We start from the raw sequence: 23157 nt of genomic DNA, 5'->3' as shown, positions 1-23157 counted from the left end.
GATCATCATCCACACTCCAGGCAGGCTCTGCTGGCCAGGACCGTACTTCAGCCAGATCTCTCCAACTGAACCCAAGGTGTGGGCAATTATTTGGGCTGGTGGGCACCTCACCCTCCAAATCCGGATCCAGCAGCTGCTGACTGCACTCACAGCTGCCCCGAACATGGATGGCAGCTTCAGGGTTGGGGTTCCAGGTGCAGGGGGACATGCTACAGCTGCAGGTAGGTTTCTTGCTTCTGCTTGCATACTTGTGGCAGTCTCAGCTGAGAGAGAGTGCATACACACAGCACACTGGAAGTAACCCTGGCTGCTTGGCACCATGTGAATGTTGGAGCCAGAGCTGCTGAGAACCCATGGGCCAGATCCATTTACTTGGCAGGTGCCTGCAGGTTGGATCCAATCAGTTAGCAGGCTGGATCTGGCCCACAGGCCATATGTTGCCCATCCCTGCATTATCTTCTTCACACCAGACCCTTCTCCCCCAACTCTGGTCATTCTAGCAGGTCTCCATTAGTACTCATAAGCTGGATAATGCATAAAAGTTCAGCCTATGTGAGCATTGAAGTGTGTTACCCTCTAATTTTTTTCTGGTCTCAAGTAGGAACTTCATCCTAAACAGTGAATCCAGAAAGAGCAGCTCTAATTTAATTAACCATTCTACTTCTTACTTAATTTGATTCCAAGATGTTTTTCAGGAATTTTTTAAATACAAAAAAAAAAAAAAAAAAGTATTAACATCTTATATATCCAAAGTCAACAAAGGCATTCTAGCAAACACTTTGACTCTAAGTCAGCCTTTTTCTAGCTACCTTACAATAGCAAATACGTTTTCAAAAATGTGCTTATATTATTTAGTAGGTTTAACTCCTTATTCCCCTCCCATTCAGACTGGGGGGGAGGAGTGGGGGCAGAAATCAAGTTTTCCCTGAGAGAATATAAAGAAAATGTTAGGTGGGGAAAAATCGGCACCAATAAAAGGAAAATTGACGTTAGTCGGCAATCAGCCCTTTTTTTGCCTGATATGGCCAATAGTGTAGCTGATAAATGTCTTGTGCATGCATGCAGCACACAGGAAGCCAGGAGCACAGACCAGCAATATGGCGAGCAGCAACCAGCTGGTAAGTCTGTTGTGGGGAAGGAGCAGACCAAGGCCCCTGCACTGAGGGAGGGAGTCGGGTTGAGGTAGGTGCTGCTCAGCCGGGCAGGGTGAGACATGGGAAGGAGCTGTGGCTTGTCCAAGGGGCACGGGGTTGGGGGTGGCTCCTGCTGCTGCACGTACCCTGGGAGGACATGTGGGGCACGTGCCTCCCAGAACTGCGAGCAGGGAGAGGGTGGGCTGCTGCTGCAGGCAGCTGGGCCGGGGCTGTGCTCAGGGCAGGTGGCAGCAGTGCTGGGAGGGGGGCTACAGCCACCCCAAAATTCCCCATAGCCCCCTGTGTCCAGCACCATCACTGCCACCCCCCCACCCCTAAGCACAGCCCTGGCTCAGTCCCACCACCAGAAAGAGCCCGGTGCCACCCCCAGCCTGCAGCGGCAGCCCTCCCTCTCCCTGTGCACAGATCTTGGGGGCACATGCCCCCCATGGGGGTGTGCAGTGGAGGGAGCCACCCCCCAGACAAGCTGCAGCTCCTTCCCGTGCCCCACCCCTCCTGGGCAGCACCTGCTTCTGGCCCAGCGCCAGCCCCAATCCCTCCTTCACCATGGAGGCCTCGGTCTGGTCTCCCACACTCCACCTGTCCCCTTTTCCCCCTCAGCCCACACTTACCAGCAAGACGCTGCTCTCCATGCTTCTGGGCCACATATCAGCAATCAGATTAGTATTGGCCAATACGGCTTGTTAAAAATCAGCCATTGATATCGGCCAAAAAAAATCTCTATCAGTGCACCCTGAGAAAATCCATTTCGTGCCTCAGTATAAAGCTAGGCAGTCATGCCATGGTACATACACTTTCTGCTCCATGGCATATGATGAGTAGGACCTACCTAAATTGCAGTGAAAGTGTTCTGCACAATGGCTTCTTTAATTATGCTCTTTTCACACCTGCCTCCCTCCCTCCGCTGAAGGGCCCTGGCAGTCCTGCCACTTGCTGCTCATAGGCTAGGAGACAGAAAACATGGTTTAAAAATATGCCATGGTTTTTGCCTCCTGGCTGATCAGTGGCAGGGCCACCAGGGTCCCTTGGCCAATCAGTGATGGGAGACAAAAACTGCAACGTATTTAAAAACTGTGGTTTTTGCCTCATGATCAAATCAACAACAAATGGCAGTGCCCCTTGGCCAATCAGCAGCAAGGGGTCTTGTGGCAAAAAGAGCAAGATTAAAGGAGCCGCTGCACAGTGTGCTTCCGCTGTAATTTAGATTAGGTCTCCTGAGCGGTGCCAGGGTAGCAGGGGCAGAGAAGTACAAGTTGCCCCCTTTAAAGGATAGTGCAGCTGCTGCTCTAGCGTGTAATATCTAAAAGCAACCAGAGGAGGGTTATTCAAGTTAGCAGGAATTCTGATTGGCTCCGAGTGAAGTACCTCGTTCATCACAACTTAATGCCAAAAAACAGGTTACTAATCTAATCTCTCTTTCGCAGACACACGGTAAGAGAGAGTAGGCAAGAGGGATGGCAATTAAGCCATTTAAGAGGGATAATGTATTACCTTATAGCAGGCAAGGCCTGATCCATTTTGCCATCCAGGAGGACACTGATCAGTTGGCTTAGGCAGTACTTTTGGCTGTTTGGGTGGCCCAATATTTTTTTTGCAAATAGAAAAAGCTTTAAATGTTTTACAGTCCTTGGTTTCCCACTTTCCAAGGGATTTCCCATTTGACATTGCCACACATCCTCCTGAAAATGCTAAGATTTAAGGGAAAAAGAGAACATTTTGAAATCCGATAACTAGATTTTCAAAGTTCACAGACTCTCAAACAGCTTGTTCATGCAAGATTAAAAAATGTACTTTAACATATCATTTTTCTTTTCTGAATTGTTAGACCTTACCTGGTTGCAATGAATTCCAGTTTGTATATGTCACAGCTTCATTTTCTTCCCCATCTACATTGCCCCAGGTATACCTTCCTGAATGACTGATATCTTGTAAGCCAATCCAGAAGTATTTTGCTTCAACTTTACTATATTTTCCAATCAAACTGTTTATAAATTCTTGCTCAAATCTGTAACATTCACAATGATGTCATATCAATATTTCAATTATCAAATCAGTTGGAAAACTAAGGATAATCTCACCTAGATAAACCTAACTGGTTCTGATAGATTAGGTATATTATAATGGTTTTAATTTGTATACAGCTTGAACTATCAAAGCACTAACAGTTGCTAACAGCTAGGCAGATGGCGAGCTGAGACTATTAATGATATTAAGTAAAACAGTAATACTTGTTTTACTGTTGTTAGGCCATGTAAACCTGGTTTATTAGCTCTTAGGGAAGGAACTCTGCCCTAAATCACTTGTCTGTACAGTGCCTAACTGAAGAGGACTTTTGTCCTGCATTGCATTTTCCAGCATTACTATAATACAAATAAATAAATAGGGCTATACTGTACCTATTCATTACTGTAAGATTGCACTGGGCTCCAAATGATACTTCACTGTTACGAATGGTATAACAGTAGTCTCCATGTCTCTCCCACCCCTAGAAGTTTAGAGAATTAAATACATTTGCTATTTTAAATACCAGATTATAGCTAGTAACTTTCCAGCTCTGCAGAAAAAAAATTTCTGACTATTTCATATCTATGCAATGACATACTGTTAACAAGACAAAAGCTTGGAGTGCTATAGAATTCATACACTAAACCAGGGAATAAATAATATACCAAAGAATAGGACACCACTGTCTTATTTCTACATCTAATAACCTTATTTTGAGTAAAGACCACTAGATCAGACCCAATATCCATTGTTACCAGTAAAGCAAGGAAAGTAGATGTAGCCACAGGAATAACACACACCGTAACATAAGCAATATTATGCAGAGAGAGTACTGTCAGATGTAGGTATTAGGATGAAATTCTAACATCATTAAAGGTTAATGGGAGCTTTGTCACTGGCTCTCAAAGAAGCTGGTGTTAAAAAGGGGTCACTGCTTTAAAAAAAACAAACAAACAAACAAAAACACGATTTATTTAAAATAATATAAAAATGTAGGAATTTATGTTACTAGTCGGTTTGATAAGGCGTTTCTCCTTACATGTCTGGTGTGCTTTTAACTCCATGACACTTTACCGATGTTGCTGTGGAGCACAGGAACTGCACTGGCTAACATGGGGTAATGATACTGACAGACTCTGAAGTAACAGAGTCCAAGTACCCTAGGGCTGTGTAAAGAACAGTGATTGAGGGTGAGGATGTTTTTTCCTGCAGGCATTATGTTACATTAAGAATAAGTTTTTAAAATTCCCTAGCTGTCTAATAATATCATCCCTAAGTTAGTAAAATGGCCTTTTTAGAAATAAAATTTTAAGAATCTATAACATACATTTTGGACTCCCCCCCACTCAGAAAACAAACAGGTTTTGGTCATGGCTTTCTAATCTAATCCATTTAATTTCTATGTACTGTTTACCAAGCACACCATGAATGCAATCTGCGTGTTGCAAAACATATGCATGAAAATGGTGAAATACAATGAATAAATAATACAAAAACCAAACAAATGGAATTAATTAGAGCCCATCTTTTAAAACCATTTTGTATAGTCTAAAGATACTACAGCTTACATTTCAGCCTACTTACTAGTTTCACAATATTTTCTCTGCTCAACAGAGTAGTAACAAGAACAAAAAAAAAGATGCATCCTGGTAAACCAAGGACTATGATATTTTTATTAATTCTTTTAAAGTTAGAATTCAATTAAGTAGACAGAACTAAAAGAGTGAAGAGATTATTTTACGCAAAATGTTTAATAGACCTAAGATTAAAAGACACAAAGTTTTTAGTTGTGAATAATTACCTCTTTCAGGGAACAAAGTCTATCAGATTTTGTTTCATTCAATATCTCTCCTTTTTTCATGCACACGTACTTGAGCTTCTCTTCACAGGATTTGATTCTCCACCGGCCCAACTGTCACAAAGATGGAACAAAGGAATTTAAAAAACAAAACAAAACAACAACAAAAAAAACACAAACTTTAAAACATTTTAAAATTTAGCCTTTGTCCAGGCTTTGCTTTAAAACTATGTATTGTCCCTCATTATAATGTAGACACAAAATAATTAAAGTTGTTGGACATGATTCCAGAATTGATCTGCTCCTTTACAAAGGTAGGAGTCTTCTGGCCCTACAAAAAGCCATTCCCAAGTACCCTAAATGTCAGGGTACTGTGGTATCCCTTATTCTACCTCACCTGATCTTTGTCTAGCTCTTCCAGACAGCGCTGACCGCAGTTTCCTTTACATTTCATGGACTCTCATTTGCTTTGAGATTGTTTAGGCCTTTTGTGACCCTCCTTGAAAGCACCAGGTGTATTGATTGCTAGATTAGCGATGTTTCAACAGCATGGATTACTCCATCAGACCCTTCCTCTGTGCCTTGACTCTGTTCCCAAACATGCCAGATCAAGTACAATCCATGTCATTATTTCAAATGTATTTGTAAAAGTCTTGTTTGAGAAAACAAAACTTTTGGATTTCACCATCAGAAACAATGGTTAAGATGAGTGTGAAGAAGTCTGGATATTCCAAGAATTGAGAGAATCTACAGCCATGTCCTACAGCCCATGGCCATTTCACCAATCCTGCCCCAAGATTCCACAACTCCCTCAAATCAGTTTTCTTCAGGGAGGCCTTCTTCAGTGTGCTGGAGGCTCACTCCAGTTATTCAACAGTCTTCAGTGCCATCTTTGTGGTGGTTCCTCCCTTTTGCCTCCTGTTCAGCCATTCTGTCTTATTTCAAACCAAATTCTCTTCTCCCTCCACCACCTACAACATCTCTCCACTGCTTTTCACCCCAAGGATCTCACTACCCATCGTTGAGACATTGGACCAGAGCTACTCATAATACTGAGAATCCCTGCGGCTTGAATCTTTTGCATATCTTTACCTGTCCTCCTGCTTGGATTATTGTCATGCAAAATATAGTAAGAGCTATCACTACGAAGGTAGAGCAGAAAAATAAAAAAACCCCACAAAACCTGAGGAGCAACATGGATAGCAACTGGCTACCCAACAACAGTCAAAGCAGTCATAGAATCTGAGAACTGTAGCCAATGCTTTATAATCCTTGCAGCCCAAGACACATACATAGTGCCCAGTTTTCATGTCTAATTTCATGAAGTCTGCTGTTTTGGGGAAAAAAAGCAATCACACTTTTAAACAAAAAAAATGCTTTCAATCTCTCTATATTTTTCTATTAAAAAAAATTATTGGGCTGTCTTGATTTTCTCTTTCAGCCTCCATACATGTATGCTGTAGAACACTGCATCCACTGTGACTGAAAGAATACTGTGTTCCTACCTGTCCCAAATATGATACACAGTTCGGAGTGCTGTTAAAAGGAATGTTTGGTTCATTCTGATCCCAGTAAGTAAAAACCACTTTGGATCCATCAGACCATTTAAACAAAGCTGGCATATCTTCATTCATGAGACCCAGCCACATTTCCTCTTTAGTTTCTGTAAGTTAAAGTGGGGACAAAGATACAACTTCAATAGCTGCAAAGGAATATTAACCCAAGAAATATGAAACCAGTGTGTAAAAGAGTCCAGGAGCTACAAAAAGCCTGCAACTTTCTCAGATTATTTGCAAATACCCCATTCTTGCAATGAAACCATAAAAGTTTGACTAGCACAGTGCATTTTTTACCATGCTGTTTCTAAGATGCGCCCCACCCCTGCCTCCGCCCCCCCCCCCCCCCCCCCCCCCCAGATGGACACTACATTTATGTAACTAATTACAGCATCCTATACATTCAGCCAATATATGGCACCATAAATGGAAAGCCAGCCATGGTCTGTATGACACTGAATGTGTTGTGTTCTAGGTTGGGGCTGCCCATACTCATGCCAACAGTCAGCTGATTATTGGCATCAACTGGGGACAGGCTGGCTCTGGAACCAGACTCTGGGGGCAGCTCTGAGTCCTGAACTGGAACTGGAAGCTGCCCCTGACCAATCCCACTGCTTACCTAAGTGTTTGACTGCACATCTTGCAGCCCTGGGGTCTGGAACAGAGTCACCGCCTGCCCAATCTGCACAGTTGAGCTGGGTGTAGCTATGCGGCAGTGTGACTGGGATCCAAAGAATTTTAGATACCAGTTGCACCGCTGCAGTGTTGCACCGAGCTCAATCCTACAGAAACACAATCTTTGGGATGGAGCATAAAACCCTCGAGATCCAAAACGCACCATTATTTTTAACATCTCCCATCTACCTATTATTATAATTATGCCTACCATTTTCACAAAAAGGTAACATATTTATTTTATAAGACAAATACAAACAAAATAGCTACTAATTAAAAAAAGAGGGGAACCCTCAGTTTGAGAGAGAAACTGAAAACAAAAACACAGAAAAAAGACAAGTTCTATTAATTTGTGGACAAAACAAGCAAGTGGTAGAGATATATTGCCATCTGGTTTTAAACATAATTAAATATAAGCTTTAAAAATAAATCAAGCACAAGCAACCCTACAATACAGGAAGCAAGAAAACAAGAGGTTGAGCTTCTTTTTGGGCTAGTTCCTCAGTTGATATGCATTCATCTAACTTAATGGAAGTTAATGCAATATTATAATTGAAATCAATAGAGCTAGGCACTTATACAAGCTGAGGATTTGGTCTTGTAGCTCTATCTAAACAGCTGCTACATTAATTTATAGTCTGGCAAATATTAATTTTGCTCTTCCAACACAGCCAATATGGAGGAATTGAGCCAGCAGTACACTCAACATGAGAATCATGATGAATTTGTGGTATAGGATAGGGCACTGACTGACTGGCTCCTACAATTTCCATGTTAAAAAACTACAGCCCTAGACCCTGGGCCTTTGTATTAAGTATCCAAACTTACCATTTTGAAGCTTTGTAACAATCAATTCAACTTCTGCTAAAGAATGTATGCTGATGAGGTCACTGTTTTTTGCTTTGCAAAACTGATCTGCTCCACTCCAGGAAACCTGGTTATTTACCAGCATATAGCAAAACCCATGGTGTGGGAGCCAGCCTGAATCGCACCGAGTCTCCATGTATTTCCAAACATCTGAGACTGAAGAGGCTGTGGATTACATGCCACATGAGTTACCAGAATACCATATAAATTGAAATTTGTAAGACATTTTCTTGAAGAACATTAAAACGTCCAAGAAAAAGCAATCAGAAGGTGTTAATTCAGTTGGGAACTGTTATCCTCCTGCTCTCTGTACACTTCTGGTTCTGAAGTACAGTCCAGATCCATTCCCATGTCACAGGAAGCGTACAGAAAAGGCACCAATGACTACCACCAGTTTGTCAAATTGACAAATATTTGTCAAACTGTTATTACAAAAATTATGGACAGATGTCATTTAAGAAATGTTGACTTTCTAACATTATAAAACATAGTTTAGGTTCTAACACAATAAAAGCTAACGATCAAGTTATAGTAAAATATTTAAAGGCTTGTGACTGTCTAGTTTGTCAAGAGGGAAGATTACTCTATGGGGATTAGTAAAATTTAGGGGTACTAGTGAAGGAGCAAAGAAATATAATTAGTTTGCAGTGGAAATGAAAAGTTGGGTATTAACTTAGCTGTGATGCAAAGAAAAGGTGTGTTTTTTTCCTGAAAAATACTCACATTTTCCTTGCAAGTATATTAAAGTACGCAACTTAGAAGTGAGAAAGCAAAGCAAGTTGCTTTGTTCTGTGCATACTGTATTCTCTTGCTCAGGCTCAACTATTTGAATTTGGAAGGCTTTCATTTTTACTGTATGTCATTATTTATGTACATTATAGTATCACTCAAAGGCCTCAATTGTGAAAACAGAGGAAGTCACAGGCCTGACTTTGAAGAGCTACCATCTGTTCCTCCCAAGGAACCTTCCTGTAAACAACCTCCATCTTCAATGAGGTTTAGATGGACTAATTGAAAACAAAGGGATTTTAAAACACTTTAAAGTCTTTTCTATTTTCCAGTTATTTTGTGAAAGAAAGGCTGATTCTTGTTACTTGGTAATCCTTAAAATGTGTTGATTTACATTAAACATGCCCTCCACTTTGACAAGTTGCCTGTTTCCTGTACACAACATACACATTTATTACAATATTATTATACCGAAAGTTAACCTGCAATATTATTACTATACAAGTTAACCTGCAGTTATTCACTTTTTTAATTTTTAAAATTAATTTTAAAAAAAGTCAATCATTTACTATTATCTTTTTTCTTTAAGTTTTACTTATGTTTTAAGCTTTATTTGGATGGAAAATGGAATGTAATTAAAGAGAGAATTCCAGGTTCCCAGTTCTGAACTCAACTCAAATCCCGCTGAAAAAAAAATTATATTGGGTTCAATGGACTTGGATCCAGGTTCCTATGCTCAACGTACCTAGACCCTGCTACTTTGGACAAAAATGGGATTTAAGGAGGATCTGGAGGAGTGAGGGTGCATGAAGAATGGGATAAGCAACTGGTAAAATATGAAAGAAGGCAGAAGCTGAAAATGGGACCATGCAATAGAAAGGACAGTAGTGCCAAGGGAACTAGAAAAAGGAGGGAGTGAGAGTAGGAAAAGATGGAGTTAATGCTCCTCATTAAAAACAAAGAGCTTGAACCTGATGTGGCAAAAGACAGGAGGCCAGCACAAACAGCACTGGGAGAGCATTTCTGATGTGATCAGAATGAGGAATGATCACCGATTGGAGGTGATCACATCATCGTTGTATGTTAGCATATAAATTCTTTGACCAGAAAACACAGATATGCAGGGATGCATTACCTGGCAATTCTGAATTTGTATTGTTGAATGGTTTCCTGCAGATGTACGGAAGTGGAGTATCACAGTGGAAACTTTGCCACTGACCAAAGGTAGCATCCATTGTTACACAACTTGACCCGCCCAAAGGAGATGAATTTTGCATGTCTTAAGAGAGAAACAAGTACTTGTAAGAGTGCAAGTTTTATAGACAGTACAATTATAATGCTTCTTTTATGTCATGTTTTTCTGATGCAAGGATAATAATACCTTGTGCTTCTCAGGTCCTTCCATTTGAGGATCAAAATGCACTGTGCAGTCCCTTACCCTAGTTTGCATAGGAAGTTTTCTAAACAAGCCAAGAAATCCTGGCTCCCAGTACTATGCCTTAACCACAAGACCATGCAGAATATTCTATTAATACTAAAACTAAATAACATTTGAAACTACAATACAAATTCGTTTAACATTACTTGAAAGGAAAATAATTTTCCTGTGCATTTTTTTATAGCAATTCAGCTACAAATACCTGATTTCATGATAGTGGAATTCTGTATTTGGAAATCACAGTTACAATTCTTTTGACTCTTTCAAAAACACATTACAGACAGTTTTACTCCTGATTAACACTCTGTGCTACTTGGAAACTTCTGTCAAACAGTAATTTAGTTTCTTGATGAAAGACTCATTCCTGCAGACTTGGAAGGTAATGAGAATTTTGCTATCAACTTCAACAAGAAGTGGATCCAGATATATAACTTATTGAGTTTGGCCAAGGGAAGATCCAGGGGAGATGCAACAGTGCAAATATATCCTCACTTTTGCTACTTTCCCCAACTGATCTGGGTGCAAGGGAGACCCAGAGCTACTCCTGCTTTGCTCCAGCCATAGCTATGTGGGTGACAGTCACAGCAGTGGATGATATAAAAGTTCCTCTTTCCAGCACCTGCTCCCTCTCCACCCCTCCCTGTATGCTTCCCCTGCTGGCCAGAATCAGGTGCTGGAAACAAGAACCTGAGTGCTACTGCTGCTGTCCCTGTCACACAGAGCACCCCAGAGCTGCTCTTGACCTACTCCTGCCCTGTGCTCCTGCCCTGCAGGGAGCAGCAGTGCACAGGTTCCTCTTTCCACAGCTCCTCCTGGATACCTGTGGGGGAGGAAAGGCAGACAAGGAGAAAACATTAGAAGGAGGAAACTGTGCCCTGCAGCTGCTGTCCCTAGCCGAGTCTGGGGCTCTGGACAGCTGCTCCCTGGGATAGCAGCAGTGGTGTCAACGGGGGCCAGGTCTCCACACCCTTTCTGTACCTGCTCCCTACCTAGCTCCCCAATGTCCCCTATTGACCTGGGGGAATCCAACCACACCTCAGTGCAGCACCCTCATGCTCTGAGGGGCAGTGTGCCACACCCTCCTTTAGTAAATCCTGGATCTACATTTTGGTTAGGCCTCTGTTACCTGAAAGTTTTTAGTTTTGAGCTACATTGTCTAAGTATTTACACATTACTGCTTAACACAGTTCCAAAGACAAATACTTGTGGATAGAGATGCACTGATGCATTGGTCCCATATCAGATAGGCACCAACATAATGAAAATTGTCAGTATCAGCAATCGGCTTTTTTTGGCTGATGTGGCCAATATATACACCGTACATATGTGCAGCTGCAATGCAGCATGCAGGTGGCAAGTAGTGTAGCACAGTAGCTTGAAGAACAGCATCCAGCTAGTTGTGGTGGAAGGGGTGGGTAGAGGAAAGGGGCATGGGAAGACAGATCGAGGCTTCCACAGTGAGGGAGGGAGTGGGGCTGTGGCAGGTGCTGTCCAGCTGGGGTGGCACAAAGAACGGAGCTGTGCTCTGTCTGGCATGGGGAGTGGGGGGAAAGCTCCCATCACTGCACACACCTTGGAAGGGCATGGACGAGTATGTACCCCATGATCTGCGTGCAGCGTGAGAGCAGGCTACTGCTATGGGCTGAGGCAGGGGCTGGGCCAGGCTGTGCTTGGGGTGGGCAGTGGCGCTGGGAGGCAGGGTTGGGGGGGGCCCCTACGGCAAATTTTGGTGGGGGCCGCAACCCCCTTCCATAGCCCCCTTCCCAGTGCTGCCACCAACCATCCTGAGTGTAGCCCGGCCCAGCTCCCCCACCAGGAAGAGCCCAGTGCTGCCCCCAGCCCACAATGGCAACCCACCCTGACCGCATATAGGGAGCATGAGCCGCCCATGCTCTCCAGGGGTGTGTGCAGAAGCAGGAGTCGTCTCCCCCACGCCACTCTGTACAAGCTGCTCAGGACACCGTCCTGTGCTCCATCCTGCCCCCGTGTAGCGCCTGCCCCAGCCCCACTCCCTCCCTCCCTCACTGTGGGGGCCTCAATCTACACCCCCCACACCCCTTCCACCACAGACTTACCAGTCGGATGCTGCTCTTCAAGCTGCTGGGCTGCATATTGGCAACTGGACTGGTACTGGCCGATATGCCTCATTAAAAATCGGCCACCGGTATCAACCCAAAAAATCTCTATTGGTGTACCTCTACTTGTGGAAAAAGTATATATGGTGGCAGAGTAAGTACTTAGACTTTGTAAAAAGAAAGGTTAATGCAGCAAGTCTTATGAAAAAACTCTACTTGGTAAACTTGTTAAAAAATGATAGACTCCCAGAGAAACCATGTCTTATCTGTCTTCTTACTCATTTCCTTAGGCAGACAGTTTGAAAGGAAATGTTCACCTCAGTATTCACACTGAACTATATTACAAAGATTTTCATACATAAATATCCACAACAAATGAAACCAGAGTACAAATACAGAAATGCAAATTCCAAAGGCACACAAACAAACAAAAATCTCATTAGTATCAGTGGGAACTTTGATCAATCCGTATACATTTCCTAAAATCGCTCTCCTTTCCTAACCTCCTCTATAGAAACAAGCTATCATAACTTTGCAGTTGATTTTAAATGCATGTCAGGATGATGTAGCAATATACCTCACCCCCCTTGCATATATGTATTATTGTGCATTTATGACGCACGCTGCTAAAAATATGCTTAAAAAAATATAGCAGCAAATGCTGTCCAGTTGAAGTGTTCAAGAATCGCATCTAAGAATGCTTTAATTTCTGTATTAAATCTCTTCCATTCTGTCAGTGGGGAAAGGAACTTGTCAAGTGAGCCTGCTGCTGTACAAGCTACGAGGCAATTTCAGAGTATGTTTTTAAGCTGTTGTTTTTAATTGTCAGTTTATTAACCTTACTCTTCTATAGTTTAAAACTTGTACAGATGGTGAGATTTACCTTTAAAAGAAAAATATTTAAAGATATTTCTTAACTTTTAACAACAACATCTGCTGTGATAAAATCAACTGAAGGAAAATGCAAAATAAAAGTTCTAACTTGTGCAATAATTAGTTAATAGAATTGATAATACGATTACCTGAATTCCAGTTAATAAAATTCAAGGGTGTGTGGTCTGACCATTGCCAACCTCCAAAAATGTCCAGCTGGTTTAAACCAATCCAAAATCTCTCTGCAATGCCATCTTTAGCTATAGTTATTTTTGGAAAAAGCAGTTAATGCAAAATGTTTATACATTAAAACAGCTGATTTAAAGTAAGGAAGCTATCTGAAAAAGTCTGAAGTTTTTTGCCACTGGATATGGATGCACAAGTTTTATTAAACTAAATGGGAATTAAGCACATGCACTTCTGGGCAGAATTTGTATTACAGCACTGAAACATTCCCTTCCTGCCTGCTCCCTCTTTGACTTTCCTATATTATTAACAGCATGCAATGTTTCCTCCGGTCCAAGTCTGAATGTCTGTACAAATGATTATAAGACAATGGAACAAGACACTCCTAAGGGATGAATGCACTATTAGAAAGTAATTAATTTGGTTTCCAGATCAAAGGTGGAATCTGGAATCCACATAATGTGCTGACACTAAACAGTCATGCTGACTCAACTGTGGACATTCATCATCAGCTCCCATTTACATTCATAGGACACCGCAATGAAAGCAGTTGAGTTATAAGAGAATCTAAGACAATTAATTCTAAGTATACAAGTTACAGTACCCAGACAACTTAGGTGCCAACAAATATTAACCCAGAATTTTAAGAAAGACTATAATATGCTACCTTTCAAGTGACTTGCTTGTCAAACGTTCCCGAGATAAATATGCACGCCTCACCCATATATCATTGATAACACCACCTACCTTGTATGTAACTTAATTCAGTTGCATTTTGGATGCTCAATAAATTTCCCCCTTGTCCTAGGCATGAAATATAAGCATCTTTCCAAGAAAGAGCAGACTGTGTGTTTAACTGGTAACAACTTTCAGCTCCTGGATCATGTTCCCAGATATCATGACAACCATCCTCTGTTTAATACAAACACATAATACCAATGACTATAGTAAACAAATAGCCACATTTGGGCTTTTTCTTCTCCCAAAGCTTTTGTAAAGAGAAAAGGAAGCAGTTTAAGATGAATATTTAAATCATTCATACTGCAGAGTCTGTGTTAATTGTTATATCACACTACAATAAAAATGAGACCAGATTCACAGTTTACAACCAGGGTGGGGCAATTATCTGGGCCCGGTTTTGATGAGTTGTTGCAGGCTGGGTCAGCACTGCCCCTGCCCCATGCAACAGTTCACCAAAACTCCCTATGTGGGGGGCGAGAAGCAATGTTAGAGAGTAAGCCAAGCTGGCGAGGCTAAGATCATGGGGCAGGGTTGTGGGGTGGTCTCTGCCCTGTAGAAGGGATTGTGGAGTGTTTGTGTGAGGAGGGAGGGCTCCCAGGAGTCGGCTGGGGGCTAGGGTGGTGGGGGAGGGAGCAGGGGGCATGTACAGCAGAGTTCACCTAGGTGGCGAGGTCCGTGGCTGCCCCTGTGGCATTCTGCATGGGGCTGAAGCCTCCCCAGGGCATCCCATGATATGCTCTAGCCTGCACCTGCTGGCCCAGCCCTGGCCAGCATGCATGGCTTCTGGCAGGGTTGCTCCTGGTGCAGGCAGCTGAGTGGGTGGAAGGCAACTGGGAGCTGGAGCCAGAGCCCTGTGCAGTGGCGCAGGAGCTGCTCAGCTAAAGCTTTCTCCTAGCCTGGAGCAGTGTGGCAGAGAGCAGGAGGCGGCGCTGCTGGAGGTGAGGGGAGCCAAACAGTCGGGGTTTGCAAAGTGGGCAGTATTCAATTCGGATTCAGCCCAATCTGGGGGACAGTGATTCAATTTGCTGATTCAGCTCACTGTCCCAATTCGATTCGGCTGAATCTGAAGGTTCAATTCTGATTTGGAGAATCAGCGATTCTGCCACAGACACAGATTTATATGGTTTTTTTACATACCTTGAGGTACCAGGCGTGGCTCATGGACGCTGAGATGGTGGGGCAGATGGTGCATCCCACAGGAGTGCGGGGGGGGGCTCCTTGCACGCTCGGTGGATCCCCCCCACACACACATGCCTCCCCAGTTCGGTGATCGGCTGTGGGGGAACCCCGGGTGCCCCCCCAAAACCAAGAGGCACCAGTCACAGGGGGGGGGGCGGGGGGATCCCTGGGGCAGAGGGTCCCCTGCATGCTCTGTGGCAGACCCAGAAGTGGACCAGAAGTACTTCCAGTCCACTGCCGAGTGTGCAGGGGACCCCTCGGTGCACCTGTGGGATGCTCCATCTGCCCCAGCATCTCAGCGTTCATGAGCCGCACCTGGTACCTTGAGGTAAGCAGAAGAAAAAAAAAACCCCCAAAAAAACCCCATATAAAGCTGTGTCTATGGCCAAATCGTTGAATCTCTCCAAACTGATTTGGAGACTTTCAATTCAATTCGGAGAGATTAACGGGTCTCCCGATTAATCTGGATTTGGAGATTCAACTGCCGAATCGGGCCAAATCTCCTCCGAATTGAATCAGTGACCAAAGCTTCACACAGCCCTACTAAGCAGCACTTGGGTGGCTGCAGCCACACCAGGAACAGCCCTGCCAGTAAGCTGTGCACACTGGTTGGGGCTGGGTAGGCGGGCGTGGGCTGCAGCGTGGCACAGGCTGCCCTAGGCAGGGCTTGGCCCCATGAGAAGCGCTGTGGGGGCAGCTGCTGGCTGGATCCACCCAATTTGTGGGTGGCCCCCATGGGCTGGATCCAATCAGTTGACAGGCCAGATTTGGCCTGCAGGCTGTATTTTGCCTACCCCTGGTTTAACAGATACTGCACCAAAAATGGAGCTGCACACACATGAAATAGCAGAAGTCCCTTAGGATATCCATTTAGAAACTCTATATACCTGGTTTTAAGCAGATTCCCCAGGAGCCATCCCGAGTATAATTGTCAGATGTGGCACACCATTCACCACCTGTATGTGTTTTGTCCCGAATACAATCATGATACCAGGTCTTATTAAAAAGAAAGGGGAACTCGCAGGGCTTTCCATAGGAGTTGCCATCCTTGGTAAAGATCTCTGTAGGAGAAACAACCAAACAGAGTATTTAGTTTGTTGAAAAGAAAGATCAAATAAAAGTTGCTATTTATACAGTAGTATTCTAAAGTTAACTCAATCTATCAAAACAACAGTTTAGAGGAAAAAATTCTGTAGCTTGTTTTTCTTGCACTGGAATATACCAACACAGAGGTGTACTCCAAACGATAGATGGGGACAGGCCATCCTGGGGAAACCTAGACAGGTTGCATCAAATATTAAGTGCAAGTTGTAATGCGTTGCATCAAATATTACAGTGTAAGTTGTAATGTGTGAACCAATAATACCTAGAAGAGGAAAACTCTCCTCCTCATATGGGACTGACTGAGCTTCTTCCTCTCAGGCAAAACTGTTTAGGGGAAAGAAAACCAGGTAGACAAATCTTTTCTAAGACTTTTCAGGCAAGTCTGCTTAGAAGAGGAAAATTCTTTCTGCAAATCAGATCAATCCAAGCTTATTAACCTTGGAAAGGTTGGAATTGTCGATGTCCACACCAAACAGTCCAGCAGGCTGAAATATAGTATTCCCATGAGCTGGACTGGACTAATAGGTTATTACATTCAAAACTTAGAAATTGTTTAGGAGCTAAAACGATTTATATGGATATTGACCCAGACCTATCAGGCTTCCCTAACTGAAATGGTTATGGGTTTGGGACAATAATTAAATATATAACCCTTATTGTAATCTGGAATATTAGAGCTCCATTTGCTCTAGGCCAGACTGAGACAGTAACATAAGAGTTAAGGAAGCTACAAGTTCCCTTGCTGCCACAGAGGAGATATATTTGTAAAGTACAGGAAAGATGACAGTTGAAAATTACGCTGTTTTTTATTCTGGTCATGCAAGTGGACAAGTAAAGCACAGAGCTGGAGGTCCTATAACAGAGGACAAGAAAACCCTTACGTCAATGACAATCTAGGTAGTTTTCAGCTGTTCAAAGTGAGACTCAACTGCCTGCAACATGCATAATTGTTACCTGATGCTATAAACTAAAAGCAGCAGCAGTAGAGGAACCTAGTTTCCCCACTCCCAGAAGCATGCCATAACCATGAAGTTACAAAGTCACGCTTACTTTTGATCTCTCTCTGAACCAATGATTCTTGATTTTTTTCTGCACAGTGCTAGATCTTCAAAGGAGGGGATGACATGGTAGAGCAAACTAGAGCCTGGGACTTTGGGCATTCTACTGGGGGTGGGACAGTGGGGAAGGTGCAGATTTGAACTTGCTAAGGTGGAGGAAGTCCAGTCTTTAAAGTCCTGGGTGAATGTTGTAATCATCAGGCCATGGTATAAAAGGGGGGGGGACACCTCCCACTACCTCTTCTTCTTGGTGTTTTAAATCATAAGAAAGTGATCCCTGCCCCATTTTTGAAAGAAGAGGTCTAGGAGAAGACTCAGAAGAAGATTCAAGGCTCTAAATTACAGGTAGATGAAGATGCCTGAGCTGTGGGATGGAATTTTTACTGGCCACTTTCATCTGCCTGCTTAGTGCACTGACTTCAGGCAGCTCAGTGTGCAGGTTGTCTTGGATCTTACCCCATCCTGAGTTGACATTTCCCATCCCCTGCAGCAGCAAACTTCTGCTCACTATACTCTCTCTCAGGCAGCACCAGGGGGGCTCCTGCCCTGCTCATCCACCATTGTCACACTACTGTTACAGAGAATCTAGCAGAGTTCCTTCAAGCCAGGCAGTTGTTGAGCTGTTTGGAAGGAGCCACTGATCTCTATATTTCCCCACAGCTTAGCTTCCCACAGCAGGAAGACTACTCACATCTGCACTAAAGAAATAGCTATTATGCCAAACTCTTCAGCTATTACTGAAGTCCAACTCCTGTAGATTGCAACAGGATTTTGCAATCCTGTAGACTGACTGGGTGACGACTACAGAAAATGACAATTACTAGAGACTGTGCTTAAAATTATGTAGTTAATGAAAGAGGAAAGCAAGACCCTTATTTCATTCCTGTGCAGACTACATAGATCTTGAGTCCAAGTACAGAGGAATAAGAAAATACTGAATACTCTCACTTCTCTGTGGAGCCAGTAAATAGGAAACAGACAGAGGGTGTGATGAGCAGGGATCTTGATTTTCTCTGATAAAAATAGCAAATTCTCTGATAAAAAAAAATCCCTGATAAAACCCCCAAAATCCATGATTAAAATGAAAGGGCACTATATTATAGTATACATATATAGTATACTATATCATAGTGTGTGTGTGTATATATGTATATATATGAGGCATCAGTTGAACACAATGTTTTATTGATATATTTACAGTTTTAAAGCAATTCGGAATCCTACCAATGCCCAAGTCACTATAATAAAATAAATACTAAGGGTGCACCAATACATATTTTCTGGGCTGATACCAACGGACGATTATTGACAAGCCATATTAGCTGATACCGATCCAATAGTCAATATGCACCCCGACAGCTTGGAGAGCAGCGTCTGGCTGATAAGTCTGCTGGGGGAAAGGGGTGTGGGGGAGGGAATGGAGCTGGGGCAGGGACTGCATAGCCGGGGTGGGGCAGAGCATGGTGTGGGATAGGAGCTACGGGCAGCTCGTCCAGGAGGCACGGGGGATGGAGGGGGGCCCCCGCCACTGTGCACATCCTGGGGAGACATGGGGGGCATGTGCCCCCGGATCTGTGCACAGGGTGAGGGCAGGCTGCCCGCTGCATGCTCAGGGCTGGGGGCTGTGCCAGTCTCTTCCTAGCAGGAAGCCTGGGCTGCGGCTGGGTTAAAGGTGGGCAGGGGCGGGGCAGGCAGTGCAGCACTGGGAGGGGGCACTACAGGGGGCTACAGCCACCTCAAAATTCACCGAAGCTCCCCTTCCCAGCACTGGTGGCACAGCACACCCTTGCCCAGTGCACAGATCTGGGGGGCACATGCCCTGCCATGCCTCCCCCAGGAAGCATGCGGTGCTGGGAGCTGACCCCTCTCCTTAACCCCCTGCACTCCCCAGACAAGCCACCCGTGGCTCTGCCCTGCACTGGGCTGGGCAGTGCCTGCCCCAGCCCTACTCCCTCCCTCATCATGGGGCCCTGATCTGCCCCTCCACATGCCTCCCTCCCCACACAGAATTGTTCACTGGATGCTGCTCTCCCAGCCACTGGACTGCATTCCTGGCTGTGTAGGGGTGTGGGGGGGTACGTGGGTGTGGTTGTGAAGTGGCATGGGCGTGTGTGTGGAGGGGGTTTATGGGCAGGTGTGGAGTTGTTGAGAGGGTTGTGAAGTGTTATATGATGGTATGGGTGTGTATACAGAAGTATGTGGGGTTTGTGGGCGGGGTTATGAAGGGATGAGAGAGACAGAGATTTGTTGTGCCGGTGCCCCACCACCAGGGGCTCAGCAGCAGCAGGCCCTTGGGGTGTTCATGGCCACATCAGGCAGAGGCCCTGGAAGCATGTGGCTTGGCTGAGTCCCAGGCCTTACACGTGCTGGCATGGAACTGGCATACACCTTTGCACCGCACTGAGCTGGCTCCATGCCAGCATGTGCAGATCACAACACTGCAGGCAGAAGCCACACACCATCAAGCTGGGCAGGCTCCGTGCCTCCACATGGAGCTTGCAGCACTCCAGCAGGAAGCCACACATGGAGGCAAGCAGAAGCCCACCCAGCTCAATGGTGCACAACTCTGTGCCTCCATGTGTCGCTTCCCACCTAGCTCCCAGTCCATGCACCATGGGGCCAAGCCAGCCCTCCACATGGGGTTTCCTGCAGACACCTCCCCACTCCCTCAGCACCCACCTACACCTCCCACCCTGGCAGCTTTTCCCACAATCCCCCAGCCCTGGCAAGCCCCACTGCAAGCCCCACTTACCTCAAAGGCTCCAGGAGGGAAAGTGAGCCTGAGCCAAGCCTTGACTGACAGTCTCATGCCCTACCCCTTCCCCCTTGGGACAGGACTTAGGGTTTGCTGCCCTTTTTGCAAGAAGCTTGCAGACAGTTCTCTAAAAAAAGTAGAAAATCTGAAGGTACCTTTTGTTAAAATTAAAAACCTGCTTTTTCTCTCTGTTAAAAAGGGGAAATCCACATTTTTTTCTGTGGGAAACAGAAAACTCAGATCCCTGGTGATGAGCCAGCATTGGAAGGAAACTCTCTCTCCCCCCGTCTTCCCTGTAGTACTCCTGGAGTGCTGTAGCTGCTTTTGCCACCCTTCATACCAGGCTTCAGATAAAAGTCACAGTATAAACCTATATTTATTTTTTCTACCAAAAAGTGAGTGGATTATTGCAAAAACATTACTAATTTTTAATATTTAAAACAATGCTATTGTTGGGTAAAGTGGGGAATGCTGGGAAAAGTGGATAGACATTTTTGCTAGGAAAAGTGGCTATTTCTCTACATTTTCAGAATCTGTCCGAAAAGTAGCAGTTATTGTGGTTCACAATAATCTGTAGATAAATACTGTAAACGCTGCAGGTAAGCAATCATGGCATCAGAAAAGTAAGCTGTAGCTTATGAAAGCTCATGACTGACTGAATTAGTCTATAACATGCTACTCTTCCGCGCCTGAATTATACTAGTCAGATCATACTGATCATACTACTAATCAGTAGCAAAAAAATAGCCTGAAATCCTGCTCTCACAGAAGTTAATGGCAAAATGCCCATGGCTTTAACCAGGGACAGAATCAGGCCTATAAAGTATAATCCTGGTGGAAGGTGTCTAACATTTTATACATCAAAGAATGGTGTTTCAAACTAGCTTCTCTTGACAGTGCTCTTCTGTGGTAAATAGCTAAATGCCATTCTTTTTAAAATTGTGCATTGACTGAACGAGATTATTTTTGTTTTTTGTCACAGCACATTTTATTCCTTCAATCAGACTTAATAGATACCAAAGCCATGGCAAAAATCAAAGCACTTACACTTCTTCCAAACTAAAACCACAGACTTACCCCGATAAGGCTGTTGGCAGATATCATCAGAAGAGTTGTTTCTTCTCCAGCAGTCTGATGAATTTATACTTGCAGTTACAACAATTTCATTCTTCAAAGTCAGCTTGTACCGGGACGCACCAACTACAGAAGCATCAGCACATCGCCACCATAGCATAAGCATAAGCTGGGAGTTACAAACAACCATTTTCAAAGGAGATTGAAGATTGGCTAGATTTAGTCCAAGGCACTGTTTGGATCCCAAATTGAAAAGGCGATTTCGGGAGACCCATTTCCATAAGGTCTCATGTGTCTCTTTGCAGTCTGCTGTCACTATCCGTGAGTTTTTAACTTGTAGGCACTTGCTGGTTCTCTCATGGCGAATAGTAAATGCACCACTACCTGTATAAACATATATATATTTTTAAATGAATGTGTGTGGGTGCATATACACATGCATGCACATATACATAGGAAGTTTTGTATTTAAAACTTACATCCAGTCCTCAGAAAATCTACCATAAAGGATTAGACTTACAGGACACTTGCAATGGTGGCTTCCTGAATCAGGGACTTTTGTCTGTAAAGAAGGGCCTGTCTGTAAAGAAACTAGCCCCCTGCAAATGACCCAAAAGTATCAGTTCTAATACTCCTCATCTGCTAGCCAACAACTGCCTCATACTATGAGTCTTGTATGTGCACAGCCCAATGAGCACTCCTGAACTGGGGTCTCAGGGTGTTACTGTAGCAGAAAGCCCCCTTTTCCTCTTGCCTGCATTTGCTCTCCCCTTTTTGGATATGTTTCTCTTTTTCTACCTTTTCTTCCTTCCTCTCTCTTTCACTTTAAGATAAGGAATTGTGTTTTAAAATTTGTATGTGTGCATTTTGTATCTCCCCTTGTATTTTGGTATTTTTATCTATTTGTGTGCCATGGCATTTGTAGCTTATATTTTATACTCTTCACCTTTCAACTTTCAACTGAATGTGTTTAGTTTCATAAGTAAATTATACATTGTAACAATGTTAACAGGGGCAGGAATCAAATTGCCCTTGCCTGTATCAGGCTGGCCCCTGAAAGAGCGAGTGAATCAGTGATTGAATGTGTAACGTGATTGAATGTGTAACATAGTAGCAGACAGCAATTATCACCTGGAAGCTGCAGATCAACCAAGGGAAGAACTCAATAGAAGACAATGTAACAACCGGGAAATCTCTAAACCTCACTGATCAAGGGCTAGAAGCCCTGGTCTGAGTTAATCAACGCCAGGGACCAACTTTTGGGCTGAATATCTCCAGATCAACCACTCCCAGAGCCCTATTCTAAATTAATCAACGGACTCCCAAACCTGCGAAAACTGGGGAGTCACCAATGTCTGCCAAGGACAGATAAAAGGCAGTGAAGTGTGACCCTCAGGGGCGCCCTCTTGATCTCCAAGTCAACCAGACCTGTCTAGCCAGAAGGACTAGCCGGCGACCCCCTTCTGGAGGATAACACCACGCTGAAAGAAACCTCGACTGGCCATCAACGGCAGACTCCAGCGCTTGTAGGATAGGTATACCTGACTGTAGCTTGCTACTGTGTGCGCGCGTGTGCGTGTGGGGACCAGCCCCAAGGTTTATGATTTAACTCATTACAGTGTTTCAATCCGCCTAACAAGCCAGAATTTTAAGGATCCCGAGTTGGACATTTGTAGCCAACATTACTATTCTATTAATTAATAATACAAGAAGGGACAATCTATTTTAAAAAAAAAAAAATGGTTTTAAATACATCTCCAGCCTTCTACAAAACATATGAAATAATAGTAACAGGGCTTGGCATATTCACTCAACTATTACTCAGCTTAAGACAGGACAATAACATTTTCAATAGGATGTGTGTGTCTAGGTCCCACTTTTGGATGGGACT

At 43.8% G+C, this 23157-nt stretch overlaps 1 protein-coding gene across 1 annotated transcript in view; it reads right to left on the bottom strand.

Moving 5' to 3' along the window:
- Nucleotides 1-21651, bottom strand: part of LOC102381124 (lymphocyte antigen 75) — a gene marked incomplete at its 5' end in the record, with an annotated part of 121167 nt that extends 99516 nt beyond the window's left edge. Inside the window, 11 exons of the mRNA XM_025199967.1 lie at nucleotides 2646-2842; nucleotides 2987-3159; nucleotides 3551-3639; nucleotides 4960-5070; nucleotides 6462-6619; nucleotides 8016-8219; nucleotides 9919-10062; nucleotides 13319-13429; nucleotides 14103-14267; nucleotides 16163-16336; nucleotides 21270-21651. Of these exons, the coding sequence (XP_025055752.1) occupies nucleotides 2646-2842; nucleotides 2987-3159; nucleotides 3551-3639; nucleotides 4960-5070; nucleotides 6462-6619; nucleotides 8016-8219; nucleotides 9919-10062; nucleotides 13319-13429; nucleotides 14103-14267; nucleotides 16163-16336; nucleotides 21270-21651 (1908 nt within the window). The remainder of the gene's footprint in view (nucleotides 1-2645; nucleotides 2843-2986; nucleotides 3160-3550; nucleotides 3640-4959; nucleotides 5071-6461; nucleotides 6620-8015; nucleotides 8220-9918; nucleotides 10063-13318; nucleotides 13430-14102; nucleotides 14268-16162; nucleotides 16337-21269) is intronic.
- Between the last annotated feature and the right edge of the window lie 1506 nt (nucleotides 21652-23157).

Source organism: Alligator sinensis, unplaced genomic scaffold, assembly GCF_000455745.1.
Source record: "Alligator sinensis unplaced genomic scaffold, ASM45574v1 scaffold389_1, whole genome shotgun sequence".
Classification (NCBI taxonomy): domain Eukaryota; kingdom Metazoa; phylum Chordata; order Crocodylia; family Alligatoridae; genus Alligator; species Alligator sinensis.
Note: the sequence above shows the minus strand (reverse complement) of the source record. Positions and strands in the feature narration are given on the sequence as shown.